This window comes from Cervus canadensis, chromosome 18, assembly GCF_019320065.1.
Source record: "Cervus canadensis isolate Bull #8, Minnesota chromosome 18, ASM1932006v1, whole genome shotgun sequence".
NCBI classification, from domain to species: Eukaryota; Metazoa; Chordata; class Mammalia; order Artiodactyla; family Cervidae; genus Cervus; species Cervus canadensis.
The window spans coordinates 43,402,261-43,423,823 of NC_057403.1; the positions used below are offsets into that span (position 1 = coordinate 43,402,261).

General features: G+C 40.3%; 1 protein-coding gene across 1 annotated transcript in view; it reads right to left on the minus strand.

The window, feature by feature from the left end:
• Positions 1 to 21,563, minus strand: part of FTO (FTO alpha-ketoglutarate dependent dioxygenase) — a 415,913-nt gene that overhangs the window by 270,664 nt on the left and 123,686 nt on the right. Inside the window, exon 4 of the mRNA XM_043434805.1 lies at positions 4,838 to 4,981. Coding sequence (XP_043290740.1) covers positions 4,838 to 4,981 — 144 coding nt within the window. The remainder of the gene's footprint in view (positions 1 to 4,837; positions 4,982 to 21,563) is intronic.

Below are 21,563 nucleotides of genomic sequence, written 5' to 3' on the forward strand. Positions count from 1 at the left end.
TGAAAATGAGATGTAGTTGGATTTAAGGAAACAAAAGTAAAGAGAGCAGAGAGAATGGAGTCGTGAAGAGTGATATGTGAAAAATAACAATAACAAACAAAGGGGTGGGCGGAGGAGGTTTGTCCAAAAGGTTTACCTAGCACTCACCTTTGTCCGGAACCGTCCCACCTCTACACTCGGCTCCTGCTTAATGAACATGATTTGGTTGATGTCCCTTGAACTGTATAATCGGTTCCACACAAAAAACAAACCCACAGTTTGTCTCCAAGCCACTTTTAAGTCCCTAACTCCCTGGTTGCCTTCAGTCTATGGAAAACATCTGTGGCAAAGTAAATCATCCCATTCTGAGAAAGACCAGAGTGTATTTTTTTTTCTTCTCTAAGTGTGTTTTGAAGTCCTGGTTGGAAAATTAGTGAAAATTGTAAATCTGCTTGCAAATCTGGTCATGTCTAACTCTGAGATTAGGGCAAAGATTCCAATTTAAAAGTAAAACCGTGACAACCCCAGTTAAGCGTGTCCTCAGGCCCCGCCAGCAGGGCCTGCACTCCATTCCACAGGCAGCGGGTTTATCACAGGCACCCGGCACGCTCCCCGTCAGACACCCCTGGAGGGCTGACTTGAGACAGCAGGGTTTGGTCTGCACTTCCTCTGCAGACCAATATATTATTATAAATTGAGCTAAACTGTTTCCTTTTCAAAAGTGCTATGAAGTTCAGATTTCAGGTATCAGCACAGGGCAGGGATCCCGGGACAGGGTTCTTTAGAGTACTTGGCTTTTAAAAAGTAAAGAGAAAAGGTAGCTTTCGACCATGGTTGCTTTTATTTTTGTTTTGGTTAGCCTAAGAGGAGGTGCGGGACAAGTCATTTTAGAAATCAAATATGACATCTTAATAAGAAAACAGATTCCAAGCACAAACTGGAGGTGCAGTGTGCTATGCTTGGCCGAGTTCACTAAGTTATCAGTTATTTCACCTTTATCTGAAGGCAGGAGTTTGGAAATCAGAACAATATGTTCTGCCTCTGATATCCGCTCCTATTAAATGACACCACTCTTCCTTTATCACCTACAACAGCTAAGTGGAACCAATGTATATTCTAAAAATGTATATTCATTATAATAAATAAGTTAAAAGGACAATGCAATTATTTAATATTTTCATTTTTAATGTAATTTCTGAGCCAAAAAAAACCTAACTTTAAAAAGAAATGGAGGGCATCCCTGGTAGTCCAGAGATTAAGAGTTCGCCCTGCGATGCAGGGGACCCTGGTTCAATCCCTGATCTGGGAAGATCTCACATGCTTCAGAGCAGCTAAGCCTGTGGGCTGCAGCTACTGAGTCCATGCTCTAGAGCCTGGGAGCCCCTAACTACTGAAGCCCATGTGCCCTAGAGGCTGTGCTCCCCAACAAGAGAAGCCACAATGAGAAGCCCATGCATTGCAATGAAGAGTAGCCCCAGCTCGCCACAACTAAAGAAAGCCCACATAGAGCAACAAGCCGAAAATAAATAAATGAATAAATGATTTTTTAAAAACGAACTGAAAAAGAAAGACGCAAACAGACCACAATCGTTACCTTCTTTTCTGCCCTTCTGAACAATTTAGTCTTAAGCCTTCAGGTAAGGCAGAGGCATCACACTGAGGAAGGAAGAGAAGCCCAGAGCAGAAGTCAGTGCCAGAGATGGGTGCAGAGGGCCTCCAGGCGCGGGGACCAGACGGCCTGACATGGGTATCAGAGCACGGGTGGGCTAAACTGACAAGTTTCAATCCATGATTCTGACCCACTGTGTAACCATGGCTAAGTCACTACATCGATCTAACCTGATCTTTTTTCTCAACAGAGCTGGTATCTACTTCTCAGGGTTACTAAGAAGATTCACAGAAGGCTTGACTTGTCATTAGTCCACAGTAAACATAGCTGTTATTCATATACTACTGTTATTCCTGGGCTTCCCGGTGGCTCAGTGGTAAAGAATCCGCCTGAGAAGGCAGAAGACGCAGGTTCGATCCCTGGGTCAGGAAGAGCCCCTGGAGTAGGAAATGGCAACCCAGTCCATTATTCTTGCCTGGGGATCCCACAGACAGAGAAGCCTGGCAGGCTACAGTCCTTGGGGTCACAGAGGAGTCAGACATGACTTAGTCACTGAGACTCCAACAACTGCCATTCCAGGTACATATTTATGTACACGTTGGAAAGAGTCTAAAAGCAAAGTACCAAAATAGGCATGAACCTGATTTTTAATTTCTTCTTTTCACTTTATACTTTTCAGAGTTTCTTTTCTCTACAATGAGCATATTCTACTTTTTCAATCAGAAAAGAAAACATGAGATGTTACTAAATAAATGGAAAGTAGCTGAGCCTTTACAATGTCATTTACTACTTTTAAACATAGAAAGTTAATAAAGCTATTAAAAATAGCACTATTCTGACTCCCATTTCTTTTAAAGATGCAAAATGTTACCAGAAACTCGAAGAGTACACAAAAGGAAAGTGATTTACTGGATGAAATTACAACCTATTTATACTCACGGTAAATATCCACATCTGGGTGCTATATTAAAAAATGAAATAATAGTCTGTTTTACCTATAAATGATGCTCAACGATGGGGCAAAGACTTGAGAATAGAAACTCAAATCCTGAGACAAGCAGGAGCGGGGTAGATGAAGAGATGACCTTACCCCTAAAAGCATTCCCACCTAGAGATCTTCAATGAATTGGGATCAAATCTAAATGGTCCCTTTGAGAGCAAGAAAAGCACCAAATAAGAAACATGCAACCACATACAGCCCTCTGTCCTGCTTCACACGAACTGAGTGACCTTGGGCAAATTACTTAAAAACAGATTGACATCCTGCACCATCTCCCTAGCAAGGCTGTCTGGAGACTGACTGAGACGGCTTATGTGAAACTGATGTGTAAACTGGAAAGCAACATGCAAATCGAAGGCAAGAGATTTGGAGCTTACTTAGATCAGAGGATGAGATGGTTAGACAGCATCACCAACTCAATGGACATGAATTTGAGCAAACTCCAGGTGACAGTGGAGGAGAGGAGCCTGGCAGGCTACAGTCCCTGGGGTCGCAGAGAGTTGGACACGACCTAATGACTGAACGACAACAAAAGAATAGTGTGCAACAAAAGCAGGACTCCTCCGTGAAAAGAATTTAAGAATTTACTATTGAATCGCACTGTGAGAAAGTAATTCCCTGCATCATGATCTTCCAATCTTCCCGCTGACACAAAGGAGAAAGCCCAAAACTGGTACCATGATTGGGTTAACACCTCTCCCTAATAGTGACTGAAGACAGAACAGGCCTGAGTCTCAGGGTCTTCAGAAAACAAGAGCACCAGATACTTAAGACAACTTCACTTTCACTCTATACAATTCTTCTAATTATGTCAAGTGATACTGGTTTTCCATTTCAGATATAAAATCACCTAAAATAAACTCATTTCCATTCAAGACAAAAAAGAGATTATCTAGAGAGAAATATTACATAGGTAATAATGTGGTGCTAGAGAAGACTCTTGAGAGTCCCATGGACTGCAAGGAGATCAAATCAGTCAATCCTAAAGGAAATCAACCCTGATTGATGCTAAAGCTGAAGCTCCAATACTTGGCCCCTTGATGGGAACAGTCAACTCACTGGAAAAGACCCTGATGCTGGGAAAGATTGAAGGCAAAAGGAGAAGGGGACGACAGAGGATGAGATGGTTGGATAGCATCACCAACTCAATGGACAGGAATCTGAGCAAACCCCAGGAAACAGTGAAGGACTGGGAAGCCTGGCATACTGCAGTCCATGGGGTCTCAAAGAGTCAGACTAGACTTAGCGACCAAACAACAACAACAATAACAGTATGGGTAGCACAGGAATGTGGCAAGAAACTTGAAGCTAGTGTGCGAATGAATGAAATTTGGAAAACACTTAGTGAGGTCATGACTGAATGGCTACCCCAAACTCATAATTCCTAGAAAGCAAGGACCAAGTGTTATCCATTTCCAATATCTCCTACAGAAACTTAGGAAGCACACACAGGACCCTCTACAGACACTCTATTATTGGGAGATAATTCTTTATAATATTATAAATACTGGGTTTGAGCCTTGATGTTCCTGGCTCTAAAACCAAACACATGAGTAGATCCCCCTAGGCAGGTAAGAGTGAGATTAACCCCAAAATAATTAGGAGTGAGAGCCAAGGACAAAATGAACCCTGAGAGGCTCTGTAAGGAAAAAAAAGGATACTGTTTGCATGCTGTGCATCAGAAAGCAGTCTAAAAATAAACCAAAAAAAACCACAAAACCTTAGAGCTAAGAAACAAAAAATGAAGCTCCCCAAACTTCCTAGCTTCAGTGAGGCTGACCATAGCTGAAATATTGTTTCCCAGAGAACTAAGTGAGGGAAATGAGGGGAACTCAGTGGGAGGGAGTAGAGGAAGAGGCTGTGTTGTCAGGTCAGCTGTTCCGGAGAGGAAACTAAATTTAAAACTAGAAAAAACTTTCACTAAAAACCTTCAGAGACAGGGCCATATTTTTTAAAACTTCACATTAATAAGGTGATTGAGATGATTTAGTAGCCCTGATGAAAAAAATTTTGAAACCTGGTTAGGACTTTGGAGAATGCCATCAACACTTAGAATGAAAAGAAAAGCAACTTTTAAAATTAGCAGTATCTTAAAAAAAAAAAAAAAAACGATCAAGTTACATGTAGACACTTCATTATCATATGAAAAACTTACAAAGTTTACTTCAAAAGACATATGCAAAATATGTACCCAATAATCGAAAACTTAAGACACTAGAGCATCAGTATAGCTTTGATCCTTGCATTACCAAGCATAAAATAGCAGTCTCCTTGGTGAAGGGGTATCGCCAAACCAGGTGTCTCTATGTCCCACGAGATCTTAAAACCAACGTGCCAAATATCAGGATCTCTGCCTTCAAGTTGAGGGTCATCCTCACTTTCCTCTTCAGGGCCTGTCAAAAGAGAAGAGAGTTGTCAGAGATCTTTCATCTAAAGTTCTGAGTTTCACAGTCACCTTAAGAATAACTGAAGTTTTAAGAAAATATGGATAAGTGACTATATATTCTACTTGCACCATTTAAAAAAAAAAAACACATTCTCTAAAATATTTTAACATGTCATTTATTTTTTTGATAAAAAAATCTGAAAGTGGTAAGGAAATAACCACAGATATCAAAGAAAATTAAAGATGATTATTTTGTTCAGGTTCATGAAACTAAATCAGAAAATCTGCATAGGTTTTCAGGAAAACATGAATGGACAAAATTGACCCCAGAAGAGGTAGAACGGCTTAAAAAGCCACAGAAGGTATAGAAGAAGTTGTCAAAGAACACAGGTCTAGAGAGTTGCAAAGGAAAATTCTATCGAACAGTTAAGAAGTGTGTAATTTTAATAAATTGTAAATTGTTCAAGAGCACAAAAGAAGTGTCCAGATTCTTTTAATAAAGACAAGAACATGTATTCAATCCAACACTCACACACACACACACACACCAGTCTCACATCCAAAATCAATGCATAATTTCTAAATATATTAATAGTATAGACAGTCCCCAACTTAACTATGGCTCAACTTAATGATTTTTCAACTTTACAATGGTGTGAAAGCAATATGCATAGAGTTGTAACCATACTCTGATGCTGAATTTTGGTCCCATCAGGGGCTAGCAGTATGCAGAAAAGTACTGTTGTAATGCTAGGCAGCGGCCACTCCAAGTCAGCCTCGTGATCAGGAGTGTGGAGAACCAACACACTGATAACTATTCAGTATGCATATAAACCACTCTAATTTCCACTTTCAGTACAATATTCAATAAATTACATGAGATACTCAGCACTTTATTACAATATACTTTGTGTTAGGTGATTCTACTCAACTGCAGACTAATGTAAGTGTTCCAAGTAGGTTTAAGGCAGGCCAGGGTAAACAATGATGTTTGGTTGATTATGTGTATTAAATGCAGTTTTGACTTATGTTATTTTCAACTTAAAATGGGTTTATTGTGAGATAATCCCACTGAAAGTTGAGGAAGATCTATATAAGGAAAAAGAATCAAAATCCAGCAGCATATTAAAAGAATAACATAACGAAGTAGAACTTCTTCCAGGAGTACAAGGATAGTTCAATATGCAAAAATCTATTGCTGGGAGAAATATTAACAACCTCAGACATGCAGATGATACTACGCCAATGGCAGAAAGTGAAGAGGAACTAAAGAGCCTCTTAAGGGTGAAAGATGAGAATGAAAAAGTTGGCTTAAAACTCAACATTCAAAAAACTAAAGTCAAGCATCTGGTCCCATTCCTTCATGGCAAATAGAAGGTAAAAAGTAGAAGCAGTGACAGATTTTATTTTCTTGGGCTCCAAAATCACCACGGACAGTGACTGCAGCCATGAAATTAAAGACGCTTCCTCCTTGGAACGAAAACTATGACAAATATAGACAACATTTTACAAAGCAGAGACATCACTTTGCTGAAAAAGGTCCATCTAGTCAAAGTTATGGTTTTTCCAACAGTCATGTACAGATGTGAGAGGTGGATGCTAGAGAAAGCTGAGCACTGAAAAACTGATGCTTTTGAACAGTGGTGCTGGAGAAAGTTCTTGAGAGTCCCTCGGACAGCAGGGAGATCAAACCAGTTAATCCTAAAAGAAATCAACCCTGAATATTCATTGGAAGGACTGATGCTGAAGCTGAAATCCAATGCTTTGGCCACCTGATGGAAGAGCCAACACACTGGGAAACACCCTAAAGCTGGAAAAGATTGAAGGCAAAAGGAGAAGAGGGTGGCAGAGGATGAGATGGTTAGACAGCATCACTGACTCAGTGGACATGAGTTTGAGCAAACTCCAGAAGATACTGAAGGACAGGGAGGCCTGGCGTGCTGCAGTCCACGGGGTCGCAAAGAGTTGGACACAACTTAGTGACTGAACAACAGCAATGATACTTAAAATTCATCATGTTCATAGATGAAAACAAACAAAAAATACATGAGTCACCAGATACACAGAAATAATTGATAAAATATATCCTTTCATGATAAAAACCTCAGTAAGACAGCAATAGGTGACTAGTTCCTTAACATGATACAATATAGATTTATCTCAAAGCCAACATATTTTAATAGGAAAACATCAGAAACTTAATAGAAAAAGTTAAGACAGTGTCCTTTATCAGCATAATGATTCACTTAAACAAATGCAAAGACATATTATGTTCTTAAGAAATAAGGTGAAACATTATGGAAATGCCAGTTCTCCCTAAGTCATCCATAAATTTGACACAAACACAATAAAAATACCAACAGGATTGATGTTTAGTTCACTAGGTTTGGTCCCTAGACAAGCTGACTCTATAATTAACACAGAAACATAAACAAGCAAGCTTGGCCAGTGAATATTTTTTAACCATATATAGAACTTTTACACATCAGAAAGATAAATATCAATAATCAAATAGAAAAATGGGCAAAAGTTATAAAGACAGAAGACATAAAATGGAGTTTGTAAACATATAAAAAAGATTTTTTTATATGTTTTACACACAAAACAAAGCCATAATAGATATTTTTCACCTATTAGATCAGAAAAAAATAAGCACCTTGATAAAATATAATGTTAGTAAGAGTGAAGCAAAATGGCACATTCATATTCTCTGTGGAAGATTATCTGCAATACCTGTCAAAATTACAAATGTATAAAACCTTTGAACTTGTAGGAATTCCACAATACCACTTTTAGAAATGTATACTAAAATTCCTACTTGCAGAGGTTGCAAATTGAGGGAGGATATTTACTAGAGCACTGTTCATAAAAGCAAAAGATCAGAATAACTTCAACATCCATCAATAACCTTCTGGTTTAATAAAATATGAAATGTTCAGGCAATAAAATACTATATAGCCACTAAAAATAATATGGGCATGCAATGATAGAAAACTATCTGCTATATTTTTAAGAGAAAGAAAGGAATAGGCTATAATTTGTATAAAAAAACAACACATACACATATATATGTGTATATGTACAAATATTAATAATATTTCTGTTAAGAAAACTCAAGACTGATTTTTCTGGAAAGAGAATTACATGGCTGGAGTAAACAGTAGGAGAGACATGTCAAGGAAGTAGAAGGCACACCCTATGATTCACCTACATTAATGTCCCACACCTACATAAAAACATGTAAAAGTTCACCTAAGAAATATTTATTGAGCAGTTACAATATAAGACGCACTGCCCTGGGCACGTGAGGTATATCAGTAAATGAAACAAAGATCTATGCCCAGTGGAGCTTTACTTTCAGTGGAGTTGTGAATGTGCATCACTGATTACTAGAAATGGAACATTTTAAACTCCACTAGACTTTAATCCACTAGACTCTGGTCTTCAAATACAGGGTCCATTTTTCTGTTTCAACCATATTTAGAACTTCACATTGGAAGGACTGATGCCGAAGCTGAATACTCTGGCCAACTGATGTGAAGAGCCAACTCACTGGAAAAGATCCTGATGCTGGGAAAGATTGAAGGCAAAAGGAGAAGCGGGGGACAGAGGATGAGATGGCTAGATAGCATCACCGACCCAATGGCCATGACTTTGAGCTAACTCCAGTAGATACTGAAGGACAGGGAAGCCTGTGTGCTGCAGCCCATGGGGTTGCAAAGAATCGGATATGACTTAGCAACCAAACAACTACTGGCATATAAACAACATCCAATGAACATTTGTTCTAAATTGCCTACTTAAACACAATATGCCCTCTCAGGTCACACCATTCATGGTCCTTATTGTGCAAGATGCCAGGAAAAGAAAATGTTGATTATGGCAGAGGGTGGGGGGAATAACAAATGCAAATTAAGTCAAATAACATAATAAAGCATGACACTGCTGAATTAGCACAGTTCTCAACATTCAAGAAATCTAGAGGACAGGTTCAATGCGGGTTAGAACAAGCAGAACAAAATTCTTAGAGATGATCAAACTTGAAAGACAAGTATGGTTTAGACTCACAGAGGGCAGAATACAAAAGATGTAAATTTTATGCAATCAAAATGGACAATAAAACACGTTTTACTTAGCCAGCATCACATACAGCATGTCACAGACACAATCCAAAAGTTACCTGCATCCCAGATGGCACGTATTCACATATAGAGTCCTTAAATTCTGAACATCTTACACTCTATCTAGTAACTGTAAACCGGCATCACAGACAGAAAGAGAAAGGAAAAAAGAACTTCCCCTTTATAACTATTCATTCCCATTATTTCACACAGGTATGGTGAAAAAAAAGACATACCAGAAACACAAGTTCAGGTGTCTCCAAAGAAGGAATGCTACTAACGTTTTTAAGGACACATCCAACTGTGGGTATTCTTCAATTCCCTAAGTCTGAATCTAAAATGTGATACTGCCATAGGAACAGGACTTTACCTTCTGTCCTATCTGTTGCTATTTCTGATATATATTTTCTCAAGTACTCTGTAGTTAAGAGCAATTTCTGGCTAGATTCTTTAAAATCACAGAGTTAAAAAGTCCAATGCCATTTTCTGGGTTAATCCAAAAAAACATTTTAAAGAGAATCCTCTGGAACAGGGTTGACAAATACCTTACATATCAGAAGAAAGTGAAAGTCATTCAGTCGTGTCTAACTCTGCAACTCCATGAACTGTATAGTCCATGGAATTCTCCAGGCTAGAACACTGGAGTGGGTAGCTGTTCCCTTCACTAGGGGATCTTCCCAACCCAGGGATCAAACCCACATCTCCCACATGGCAGGCAGATTCTTTACCGTCTGAGCCACCAGGGAAGCCCAAGAATACTGGAGTGGGTAGCCTATCCCTTCTCCAGCGTATCTTCCCACCCAGGAATAGAACAGGGGTCTCCTGAATTGCAGGCAGATTCTTTACTAGCTGAGATACAAAGGACACAGTGAATTTACTGGCTGTAGCTTTTTTGAGGTCTGGTGGTGAATCACTGAAGGCTCAGCAGGATAGAGTGGTATGATTGATTATTGATGTCTGTCACAGCACTAGAATGGGTAGTTGGCAGCACCTGAATTAGATATGTGCTGCCCACGTCTAATAACACTCACCAAGTTCTTGTTGGTGGTGGTGTTCAGTTGCCAAGTCTTGTCTAACTCTTTGCAACCTTATGGGCTGCAGCACACCAGGCTTCCCTATCCTTTGCTATCTCCTGAAGCTTGCTCAAATACATGTCCATTGAGTCAGCAATGCTATCTAACCATCTCGTCTTCTGCCACCCTCTTCTCCATTTGCCTTCAGTCTTTCCCAACATCAGGGTCTTTTCCAATGAGTTGACTCTTCTCATCAGGTGGTCAAAGTGTGACAGGAAGTTCTTCATTATACATTATACATAATTATACCTGAAAATATCAGCACTTCTAATTTAGATCCTATAGACCAGGAAAGAGTTCTCAAAGGTATATAGCCTGACCTGCACAACATTTTCTGATTGAATCTAATTTAGCTGCCTACTGATAAAAGTGCTTTGCATAAAAATACCAATCCAGCTACTCTTTAAAAAAAATAACTTGCCTAGGTTCACACTGCTAGTAAGTAGAATTCAAATTAGGTCTGTCTGACTCTGAAGCTTATTCTTTTTTTTTTTTTAACACAGATTTATTCATTTATGTGACTGTGCCCAGTCTTAGTTGCAGGGATCGAACCTGGGCCCCATGCATTGGGAGCTCAGAGTCTTAGCCACTGGACCACCAGGAAGTTGCTCCAGCTACTCTCGAATTACAAACTCAGGTCTCATTGAGCCAGTCACAAGTGGCCATCAGTAAGAAGTAGCCGTATCTTTCAGACAAGGCACTAGTGGCCGTGCCATCAGCCACGTGACTGCATTAGATACCTGCCTGGCCCCCGAGAGGCATGCAAGTCCATGAACCCCACTCTAGCCCATAGGCAAATCAGTCCTATCACCTGCATCTGTGAAGTTTAACAAGAATAGTCAGGCCCACTCATTGACATACTAGCCACAGCTGATTTCACACATAACAACATGGTTGAGTAGCTAAGATACAGACCAGAGGCCTCTGAAGTTTAAAATCTTTATTATCTGGTCCTTTATACAGAAAAATGTTTGCCAACCCCTGCTCTATAGTCTTGATATCTGTGATTTGATAGAGATGTGCATAGCACATATTAGTGAGGAAGCTGAGGCTGAATACAATAATCATGATGTAAGACTTCCCTAGCAGCCCAGCAGTTAGGATTCAGCTTCCACTACAGACGGTGTGGGTTCAATCCCTGGTCAGGGAGCTAAGACCCCACATGCCACGTGGTGTGGCCAAAATGTAAAAAAAAAAAAGAAAAGTAGAAAAAAAATTAAATTAAAAAAAATGATGTAATGTGACTAATACCTACTAATCCACATGACCAGTACCAACATACAACATAATAAAGCAATTATTTACTTTATTTGAGTAAATTGAGTAAAAATTGATAAGTAAATTGATAAGCAGATTGATTTAACAGAAGAATATTGATAAGAAAAATCAGTATTTATTATCTTTTACACTACAAGTCTTCAGGCTGCTTCATTCTAGAGGGTCCCAATGATAATGGCTGTAGCTTGTAGCCCAAGAAAAAGAATTGTTGTTTAGTTGCTAAGTCATGTCTAACTCTTTTGCAATCCCATGGACTATAGCCTGCCAGGATCCTCTGTCCATGAGATTTCCCAGACAAGAAATCTGGAGTGGGTTGCCATTTCCTTCTCTGAGGGATCTTCAAGATCCAGGGATTGAAACCACATTTCCTGCTTAACAGGTGGATATTTTTACCACTGAGCCATGTGGGAAGCCCAAGAAAAAGAATAGAGACATTTTAAGAAGGTTTTTTGTACATCCATCTCTGGTCAAATCAACAACTTAACTTGAAAAAGAAATGATTTTTAAACTACAAAGACAACCATTTTAAGGAGGTTTTTGATGCCACCGAGTATGGATGTTTACAGGCTAACAGGCTGGTTGCCTACTTTCCCCTCTAACTTTCATCCTCACACTCTTCTCAATATGGCACCAATAAAGTCCTGAACGACAAAGAGAGACAGTAATTGCAATCAGTGTTGCCTGATGTCTCCCATAAATCCAGCACCTTTGAAATGTGCTCATTAAAATAATGTTTTGTTGAAGGTTTGTTTCCTCCATGGGCTGGGAAGGGAGGAGGGAAGATGTATGTCTGATAAATTTTTTATTGCATAAATACAGTGTTGCCCACTTTCTCAATAAAATCAACTTGTAATTATTTATAGCAACTGCAACTGATTACTGTTTCCCTATGTTATTTTGGAAACAAGCAGAGGCAATTGGCTCCTACTTGCCTTTGAACTTCAGCAACACTGAAAGGGTTTTATGTGTCTCAGGGTGTTCAGTGTGTTCCCAGCTCCCACTAACCAAACGACTCAAGAAGTGAAAGATGTGACAAAACGCCAAAGAATGTGAAGTTTAACTGTCAAGTTTAAAATGTCCAAAACTCCGACCCCCAGGTTAACCAATTAATTTTCAACTGCAATCAAGTGTTACTTGTCTATGTGTACCTGGAAGACTTTTCTGTCACGTCTTAAAAGTAAAGGCTTTAAGAAACAAAGGGGGAAAATAGCTAACTAGTTTTTGAGAAAAAATTAATTCCATTTAATAAAAGATAAATGCCATCAAATATTTTGTGTGCATTCTCAGAGCTGTATGCAAACCACTGTTATACAGACAACAAATACAGAAGCCTGAGCATGAAAAAAGAGATGACAGTTCTAATCAAGTAAAATATATCACTTGAAATTTTCTACCACATTTAAAGCATAAAGTGAAAAGTGAAAGTGAAGTCACTCAGTTGTGTCCGACTCTTTGAGACCCCATGGACTAATGTAGCCCACCAGGCTCCTCCATCCATGGGATTCTCCAGGCAAGAATACTGGAGTGGGTTGCCATTTCCTTCTCCAGGGGATCTTCCTGACCCAGGGATCGAACTCAGGTCTCCCGAATTGCAGGCAGACGCTTTAACCTTTGAGCCACCAGGGAAGCCCATTTGAAGCATAATACCATCAATATTCTTTGTCAATAATTTTGCTGATGTACATATATATATATATATATATATTTCTCATCACCACACATTAAAAAAATAGATCTATTTCCTATTTCTTATTGCCTTAGCTGGGGCTTCTCCTGTCTGCCAACATAGGAGATGTGGGTACATTCCCTGGGTCGAGAGGATTCCCTGGAGAAGGAAACGGCAAACTACGCCAGTATTCTTGCTTGGAGAATCCCATGGACAGAGGAGCCTGGCAGGCCACAGCCCACAGGGTCACAAAGAGTCAGACACAACTGAGCATGTACGCACACACACGCATGTTGCCTTAGCCAAGTGCTAAAATTTCTAAGACTCTGGCCCAGACAACAATTTCCTCTGCTTCCTTAACTCCATACCTAGAGGGGCTTACATAGCAGATCCCGTCCTGTCCATGTCACAAATCTTGAGGCAGGAGAAACCCAGAAGTTGCAGAGGCTCAGCTGGTAGGCAAGTCTAAGGATATTTTCCGTCCAGCACTGATCTATGACATCCCAGTGCCTGGGACAAGGAATCATTTTTCAAAATGGAGAAACACAAAAGGGGAAAGGGGAAAGGTATGAGGCTGGGAAGACACACTCTAGAAGGGATATGGCAGATGGGGGTTTAGAAACATAATTGATTCCGAGTTGTTAAGAGTGTTACAGACTTCCCAGGTGGCTTAATGGTAAAGAATCTGCCTGCCAAGCAGGAGACTCAGGTTTGATCCCTGGGTCAGGAAGATCCCCTGGAGATGGGAATGGCTACCACTCCAGTACTCTTGCCTGGAGAATTCCAAGGACAGAGGAGCCTGGAGGTCTACAGTCCATAGGGTTGCAAAGAGTCAGACATGACTTAGCAACTAAACAACAAAAACAGCAAAGGACTGTTACTTGAATGACATGGATTAGCACGTGAAAAGGCTGGAGAGGTGGGGAAAGGCCCAAGGAGACATGGCAGGTTTTGTGAACCACGTAAGCAATCTAGACTTATGCTGAGGGCAGTGGCAGACACTGATGGTAACTTTTCCATAGGTCAGATCTGCTTCCCAGAATGATCCCTCTGGAAGGAAGATGCTTCTAAGTGTTGTCTTTGGATAATATTTCTGGACAGGTTTCTAAAATAATGGCAAATGGCATAAGCCAGAGAACACTTGAGAAATATTCCTGAAGAAAGTAAAAGATGTTTTACTCCTTGGAAGAAAAGCTATGACAAACCTAGACAGTGTATTAAAAAGCAGAGACATCACTTTGCCAACAAAGATCCATATAGTCAAAGCTATGGTTTTTCCAGTAGTCATGTATGGATGCAAGAGTTGGACCATAAAGAAGACTGACTGCTGAAGAATTGATGTTTTTGAACTGTGGTATTGTAGAAGACTCTTGAGAACCCCTTGTACTGTAAGACCAAACAAGTCAATCCTAAAGGAAAACAACCCTGAATATTCATTGGAAGGACTGATGCTGAAGCTGAAGCTCCTTTTGGTATTCTTTGGCCACCTGATGTGAATACCCGACTCATTGGAAAAGACCCTGATGCTGCAAATGATTGAGGGCAGGAGGAGAAGGGGATGATGAAGGGTGAGATGGTTGGATGGCATCACTGATTCAATGGACATGAGTTTGAGCAAACTCTGGGAGATAATGAAGGACAGGGAAGTCTGGCATGCTGCAGTCCCTGGGGTTGCAAAGAGTCGGACACGACTTAGCAACTAAACAACAATAACAACCTGAAGGTCTCTGTTCCTTGTAAAGAAGGGTTGGCCAAGAAAGAGATTTCCTGGAAGAACTCTACCATTTAAAAATGCATTCCATGATTGGCTGTGAAGAATAATCAGTCAAGCTGGCTGCTGACCCAGAGCACACTCCTTAGCCACTGAGCAAGGAATGGTCTGAAGAAATAGAGAATTCAGAAGTTTGAAAGAAAAAAAAACCCTCATCAGTCTCAGCTCAAAATCCATGACAAGAAGCTGTTCTAACATGTCTCGAAAGCAGCAATTCAGGGACAAATGTAGTCCCCTGACACAGATGAATTATGAAATTAATTATAAGTTTTCTAGGATTTCATGGGAAATATTGAAAACTCTTTACCGAAAAAATCTGAAGCCTTTCAGCAGGATGTCTGGCTCTGTCAGCTTTCAGATTAAGCATTTGGAAAAAAAATTTTTTTTAAGATATAAATATTCACATCATAGGATAACCTCATTATATCATGTTTCATGGACATGGTGGAATAAAGTGAAAGTGAGAAGAGGAGAGAAAAATTGCTCTGGGGGTTCTTGGCTAAAGCTCTAAGACCATGACATTATTTAAAATAAAATATGAAATGAGAGGCTTCCCTGGTGACTCAGTGGTAAAGAACCCATATGCCAATGCTGGAGACGCAGGTTTGATCCCTGGGTCAGGAAGATCCCCTGGAGGAAGAAGCAGCAACCCATTTCAGTATTCTTGCCTGGAAAATTCCAGGGACAGAGAAGCCTGGCAGGCTACAGTCCATGGGGTCACAAAGAGTGGGACACAACTGAGTGACTGCGTACACACACACACACACACACACACACACACACACACACGAAATGAGGAGAGAAGTCAAGATACTTCTCAAATAAACTTCCTTGAACCAGAGCTTCAGACAACAAAGGTTGCAATTCTGTGGGCAACCTCAGCAAAGTACAGAGTCACAGAGCCTTAGAGAAAACCTGGATGTTGTAAACAATATTATTGCTGTTGTTTAGTCACTAAGTCGAGTCTGACTCTTTTGTGACCCCACGAACTGTAGCTTGCCAGGCCCTTCCGTCCATGGGATTTCCCAGGCAAGAATACTGGAGTGGGTTGCCATATCCTTCTCCAGGGGATTTTTCCTACACAGGGATCAAACCCACATCTCCGGCATTGACAGGTGGGTTCTTTACTACTGAACCACCAGGGAAGACTGTAAACAGCATAGAAGACCAGAATCAAACGGGATTAATCAAAAAAGAATAATTATTTGTTCACCTATCTTCAGGCAAAGCTTTTTATTTAAGTAATTTGTTTTGCTTTGTTTTATTTTTAACCATTTTTGGCTACACTGGGTCTTCATTGCGGCACACAGGCTTCTCTAGCTGTGGTGCACAGGCTAAGTTGTCCTGCAGCGTGTGAAATCTTAGTTCCCTGACCAGGGATAGAAGCCACATCCCCTGCATTGGAAGGTGGATTCTTTTTTTTTTTTTTCTTTTTTTTCTTTTTTTATTAGTTGGAGGCTAATTACTTCACAACATTTCAGTGGGTTTTGTCATACATCGATATGAATCAGCCATAGATTTACACGTATTCCCCATCCCAACCCCCCCTCCCACCTCCCTCTCCACCCGATTCCTCTGGGTGGATTCTTAACCACTGGATCACCAGAGAAGTCCCTAGGACAAAGCTTTATCCAGGGTTCAAAATACATGTCCAAGGCACCGTTTCTCTCCTTCTCAAAGCTCCTCAGCAATAAAGAGAGTAGCCACAAAAGCTTGAGGCAGGCACTTGGGGGCCACAAGAAGTTTACCTCCCTCAAGAGAAAAAGCTACAGCTCAAAAAGAGCCAAAATATGAAGGGGAAGGAGTCTGAAGCTGGCCACACTATTACTGTTGAAACAAGGGGCACCTGAAGCCAGTGAGACAGGTCTTAATATTAAATAAAACAATTTCATATTGTCTTAAATCAACCTGTTTAGGCCAAGCATCTGCTATGTGCAATCTAAAGAATCTTAGTATTAAACCGAGGTTGCAGCTGCAGAAATCAAAGAGTTATTGGACAATGGCCACAATGTAGTTAAATAGCATGAACTACTCAAGGACAAGAGATACCTACTAATTTGGGGCAAAAAAAAATACTGATTTGCATTATATGCACATACAAAGAAGGATCAAGACACAAACCATTCCTTCAAAGAGCTTATGATTCTCATTCAAATGTGTATAAAACTAATATATGGCCTTAGAAGTTTAGATAGTGGTTACCATCTGGAAGATAAAGGTAAGAAAACTTCTGAGAGTGGATTACACTCTCAGATTAAAAAAGATTAAAAACAAATAGATTAAAAAACAAGAGAATAAGTAAGAAAATTAGAGGAGACAGCCAGTTTGAGTACCAAACCATATGGATTCTAGAGAGAAAAGAAAGCTGGAGAGGAAGAAATAATTAACAAAGTGATTCAAGAAAATATCGCACATTGAAGGACATGAGTTTCCTTCCAGATTGAAAGGACCCATCAAATGCCAGTATGATCGATGAAAAAAAATCACTGTGAACTTATAAAATATTAGGGGAAAACCCAATCAAAAAATCTTTATCGCATAAGGGATAAAGAAAAAAAATCAGAGCTCTCAACATGAACGCTGAAAGATAAAAAGACACTGGTACATACGACATCCTCAAAATTCTGAAGGAAAATTATTTTCCATCAAGGTTTCCATATGTGAAGTATCTATACATGTCAATGCAGAATAAAGATAAATGGAGACATTCAAGGTCTCAAAAATGTGCTTTCTAAATATCCTTTCTTAAGAAATCACTAGAGGATACGCTTCACTAAAATAAAGAAACTAATCAGGAGAGAGATGGACATGGGACTCAGGAATCTGAAACTCCAACAAAGTAGAGCAGATTATGTTGATGAGAAATCACCAGATGGGACATCTGGGCTGGTCTGTGCCAATGAACCACCTCAAACTTCACATCCTACTTCTGAAACTGCAGAATTCAAATATGTGCAGTTATTGTATGTAAATGACACTCCAATAAAGCTATGGAGAGAAAGGGGAAAGTCCAGGCATTCTTATTGGGCTAGCCTTCTCTTTTTAAAAAATATTTATTTATGTATTTATTTGGCTGTATCAGATTTTAATTGCTTTTCAGGTGGCGTCAATGGTAGAGAACTCACCTGCCAATGCAGGAGACGTAAGAGATGACCCAGGGTTCCATCCTTGGGTCAGAAAGATCCCCTGGAGGAGGGCATGGCAACCCACTCCAGTATTCTTTTCTGGAGAATCCCATGGACAGAGGAGCCTGGAGGGCTGCAGTCCATGGGTTTGCAAAGAGTCAAAGGACACAACTGAAGCAAATTAGCACTGTCTTAACTGCAGTACTTGGGATCTCCCATCTTTGTTGCAGTATGTAGGATCTTCAGTTGTGATGTGTGGGATCTAGTTTCCTGACCAGGGGCCAAACCCACTGCCCCTGCATTCAGAGCATGGAATCTTAGCCACTGGACCACTACAGACATCCCTAGCCTTCTCTGGACAATTGGGAGATGTTGCTGCTGGACTTCTTCTCTGACAGCATTGCCAGTCTTTCCTGGTGAAAAGATATGGGACTCGATACAGCCATGTCTCATCACCTCTGCCTCTTCTAACCTGATCCACCGTCTCTAGTCTGGACTACCCAATGGCCTCTTGCAGCTCCCCTGCTTCCAGTCCTGCCTCCCTTCTACTCCAGCTGCAGTGGCTCCCCATCTCACTCCAAGGACAAGCCCAGGATTGTTATTATTAATACAATAGCCTCTCCTTATCTGCTGTTTCGCTTTCTGTGGTTTCAGTTACCTACAGTCAACAGCAATCTTGAAAATATTAAATGGAAAGTTACGGGGATCAACAATTCATAAGTTTTTAAGTTGCATGCCGTTCTGAGCAGCACGATGACATCCTGCTCTGTCCTGCCTGGAAAGTAACTCACCCCTTTGTCCAGGGTAGCCTGGTTAGTAGCCCTCTGGTTATCAGGTCAATTGTCATGGTACTGCAGTGCCTGCATTCCAGTAAGCTTGCATTACTGGATCCAGTGCTTGCATTCCCTTACTATACTTAGCAATGATCCCAAAGCATAAGAACAGTGATGCTGGCAATCCCAATAGGCCACAGAGAAGTTGTAAAGTGCTTCCTTTAAGTGAAAAGGTGAATGTTCTCAACTTGGTATGGAAAGAAAAAGAGTTGTATGCCAATGTTTCTAACATCTATGGTGAGAACAAATCTTCTATCTGTGAAGTCGTAAAGAAGGAAAAAGAAATTTAAGCTGGTTTTGCTGTTGCACCTCAAACTGCAAAAGTTACAGCGACAATGAGTGATAAGTGGTTAGTTAAGGCAGGCAAGGTACTAAATCTGTACAATATGATACTTTATGAGAGAAACCAGAACTTTTATTATGGTATAATTGTCATATTTTATTATTAGTTATAGTTGCTAATCTCTTACTGTGCCTAATTTATAAATTCAGCTTCATCATAGGTATGGATGCATAGGAGAAAACGCAGTCCACATAGGGTTCAGTACTATCCATGGTTTCAGGAACCCACAGAGGGTCTTGGAAGGCTTCCCCTGTGGATAAGGGGGGTCTACTGGCAACCCATTCCAGTATTCTTGCCTGGAAAATCCCATGGATGGAAGAACCTGGTAGGGTACAGTCCATGGGGTTACAAAGAGTCAGACATGACTGAGCAACTTCATTTTCACTTTTCACTGTACAATACTAGGCTTCCCAAGTGATGTTAGTGGTAAAGAACCTGTCTGCCAATTCAGGAGATATAAGAGACCCGGGTTTGATCCCTAGGTTGGGAAGATCCCCTGGAGGAGGGCATGGCCACTCACTCCAGTATTCTTGCCTAGAGAATCCCATGGAGAGAGGAGCCTGGAGGGCTAGTCCACGGACTCACAAAGAGTCGGACACAATGGAGCAACTTAGCACATACTGTAGCAATGTTAGAAGGTCCTATCTTCTGCCACCTCCCACCCCTAGTCTTCCAGTCTGTCTTCACCTCTATCATTTTACCTCTTCTCTGCCTCTCTTCCATCCATACTTGTTGCTTCTGAAACATCCCAAAGTCATGTCCCATCTCTGAGTCTTCAAAATTCACTCACATGCTCCTCCCAATCTTTGCTCCAAGGTTACCCAACTGAAGGAAGGCTAACTTTCCTATTTAAAACTGTAAGCCTAAGCCTTACATTTGCAATATATTTAAGCTTATTTGTTTCTTTCCTGTCTCTCCTTGCTAAAACATAGCTCCACGAGGGCAAGAATTTTTGTTCACTGTCACATTCTCAGTTTCTAGAAGAGTGCTTGGCAAACAGTAGATTCGTACTGTTAATTGAATAAATAATTGCATGGGGGTTAAAAAAATGTGACTTATAAGATCAAACAAGTTTTACTGAGCAGTGGAAGTGACTTCAGAAACAACAAACACAGGTATGGCATGACACACTCAAATAAACAAGATCAAATGAGCTTTGAGACCTTAGACAGGGATGCTGAGAGGCTAAGGGGGAAAAAAATTTTTTTTTTTAAATTATGAGTGCTCTAAAACTTCTAGCTGCAATTATAACCTAGCTTTTCCTGATCTCAAAGACAGCTAAGAAGTATAAAGCTACTCACTTTGAAATAAAGAATTAAGAATTATGGGAACAAATGTCCATGCTTCAACGGATTCAGCTTTCCTAGGGTCAGAGACATGGGATCGAACCCAAGTTTCTTGCATCTCCTGCATTGGCAGGCAAATTCTTTACCACTGAGCCACCAGGGAAGCCCAGCTATACTGTAGGGGTAGGAAATACCCGCTCACAAAGCATTTAGCCTTAGCTGTCAGGACTCTGAAGCCAGATTGTCTGAGTTCAAACCCTAGCTCTGCTGATTCATAACTGTATAACCATGGAAAAGTTCACCATCCTCCTGTACCTCAGTTTCCTCATGTGTAAAATGAGGGTAACAGTAGTACTTCATTCACAGAGTTGCAAAACTAACATCAGTTAATAAATGTAAAATGCCCTACCAGCTCCTGGAACATAGTAGGTGCTCAATAAATGAGGGCTCCCAGTATTGCTACTATTATCAGATCGAGTTCTGGGAACTTTGGGGATTAAGAACACAAGAGAATTACCTGACCCTACAGATTTGCATTCTGCAGTTCCCTCGTCTAGGTGATAAGCACAAGGATGAAGCTTTATGTACTTACATTTATTTGTATACTTTATCAATCTTAACTACTCCCAACCACAGAAACTAGTCATTTAAAATTTTCATTCCTCTCCACAAGATATTCTAGGTTTCAAAATCTATTTGATCACCTACGCTCTGGGAGTACAAAAGGACTATTAAACAGAAAGGCTGAGAGTCTGCAGGAGCACAAAGACACCTTTGTAGCTGTTTGAGCTATCACATACCATTGCCTTGGTTTCAGAGAGTTGCCTCCTTAAGAAAGAAACTAACAAACTCCATTGTTCGTTAACATCAGAGTTCTTGGATGTGATAGTTCTTAAATCCCTGGCAAGGCCTTATTAAAGATCAGAGGTTCGCGGTTCTTTCCATTAGGACGGCATCAAATCTCCTGCAAGCAATTTTCCTGGGTCAGCATCATTATTTGAGATGCCAGTGAAACTAGTAAAATTTCTAACTGCTAAACTAGTTCCTTGTTCCTGGCCAAAGACCGAAGGTAAAGGAGGAAAACATTTTAGCT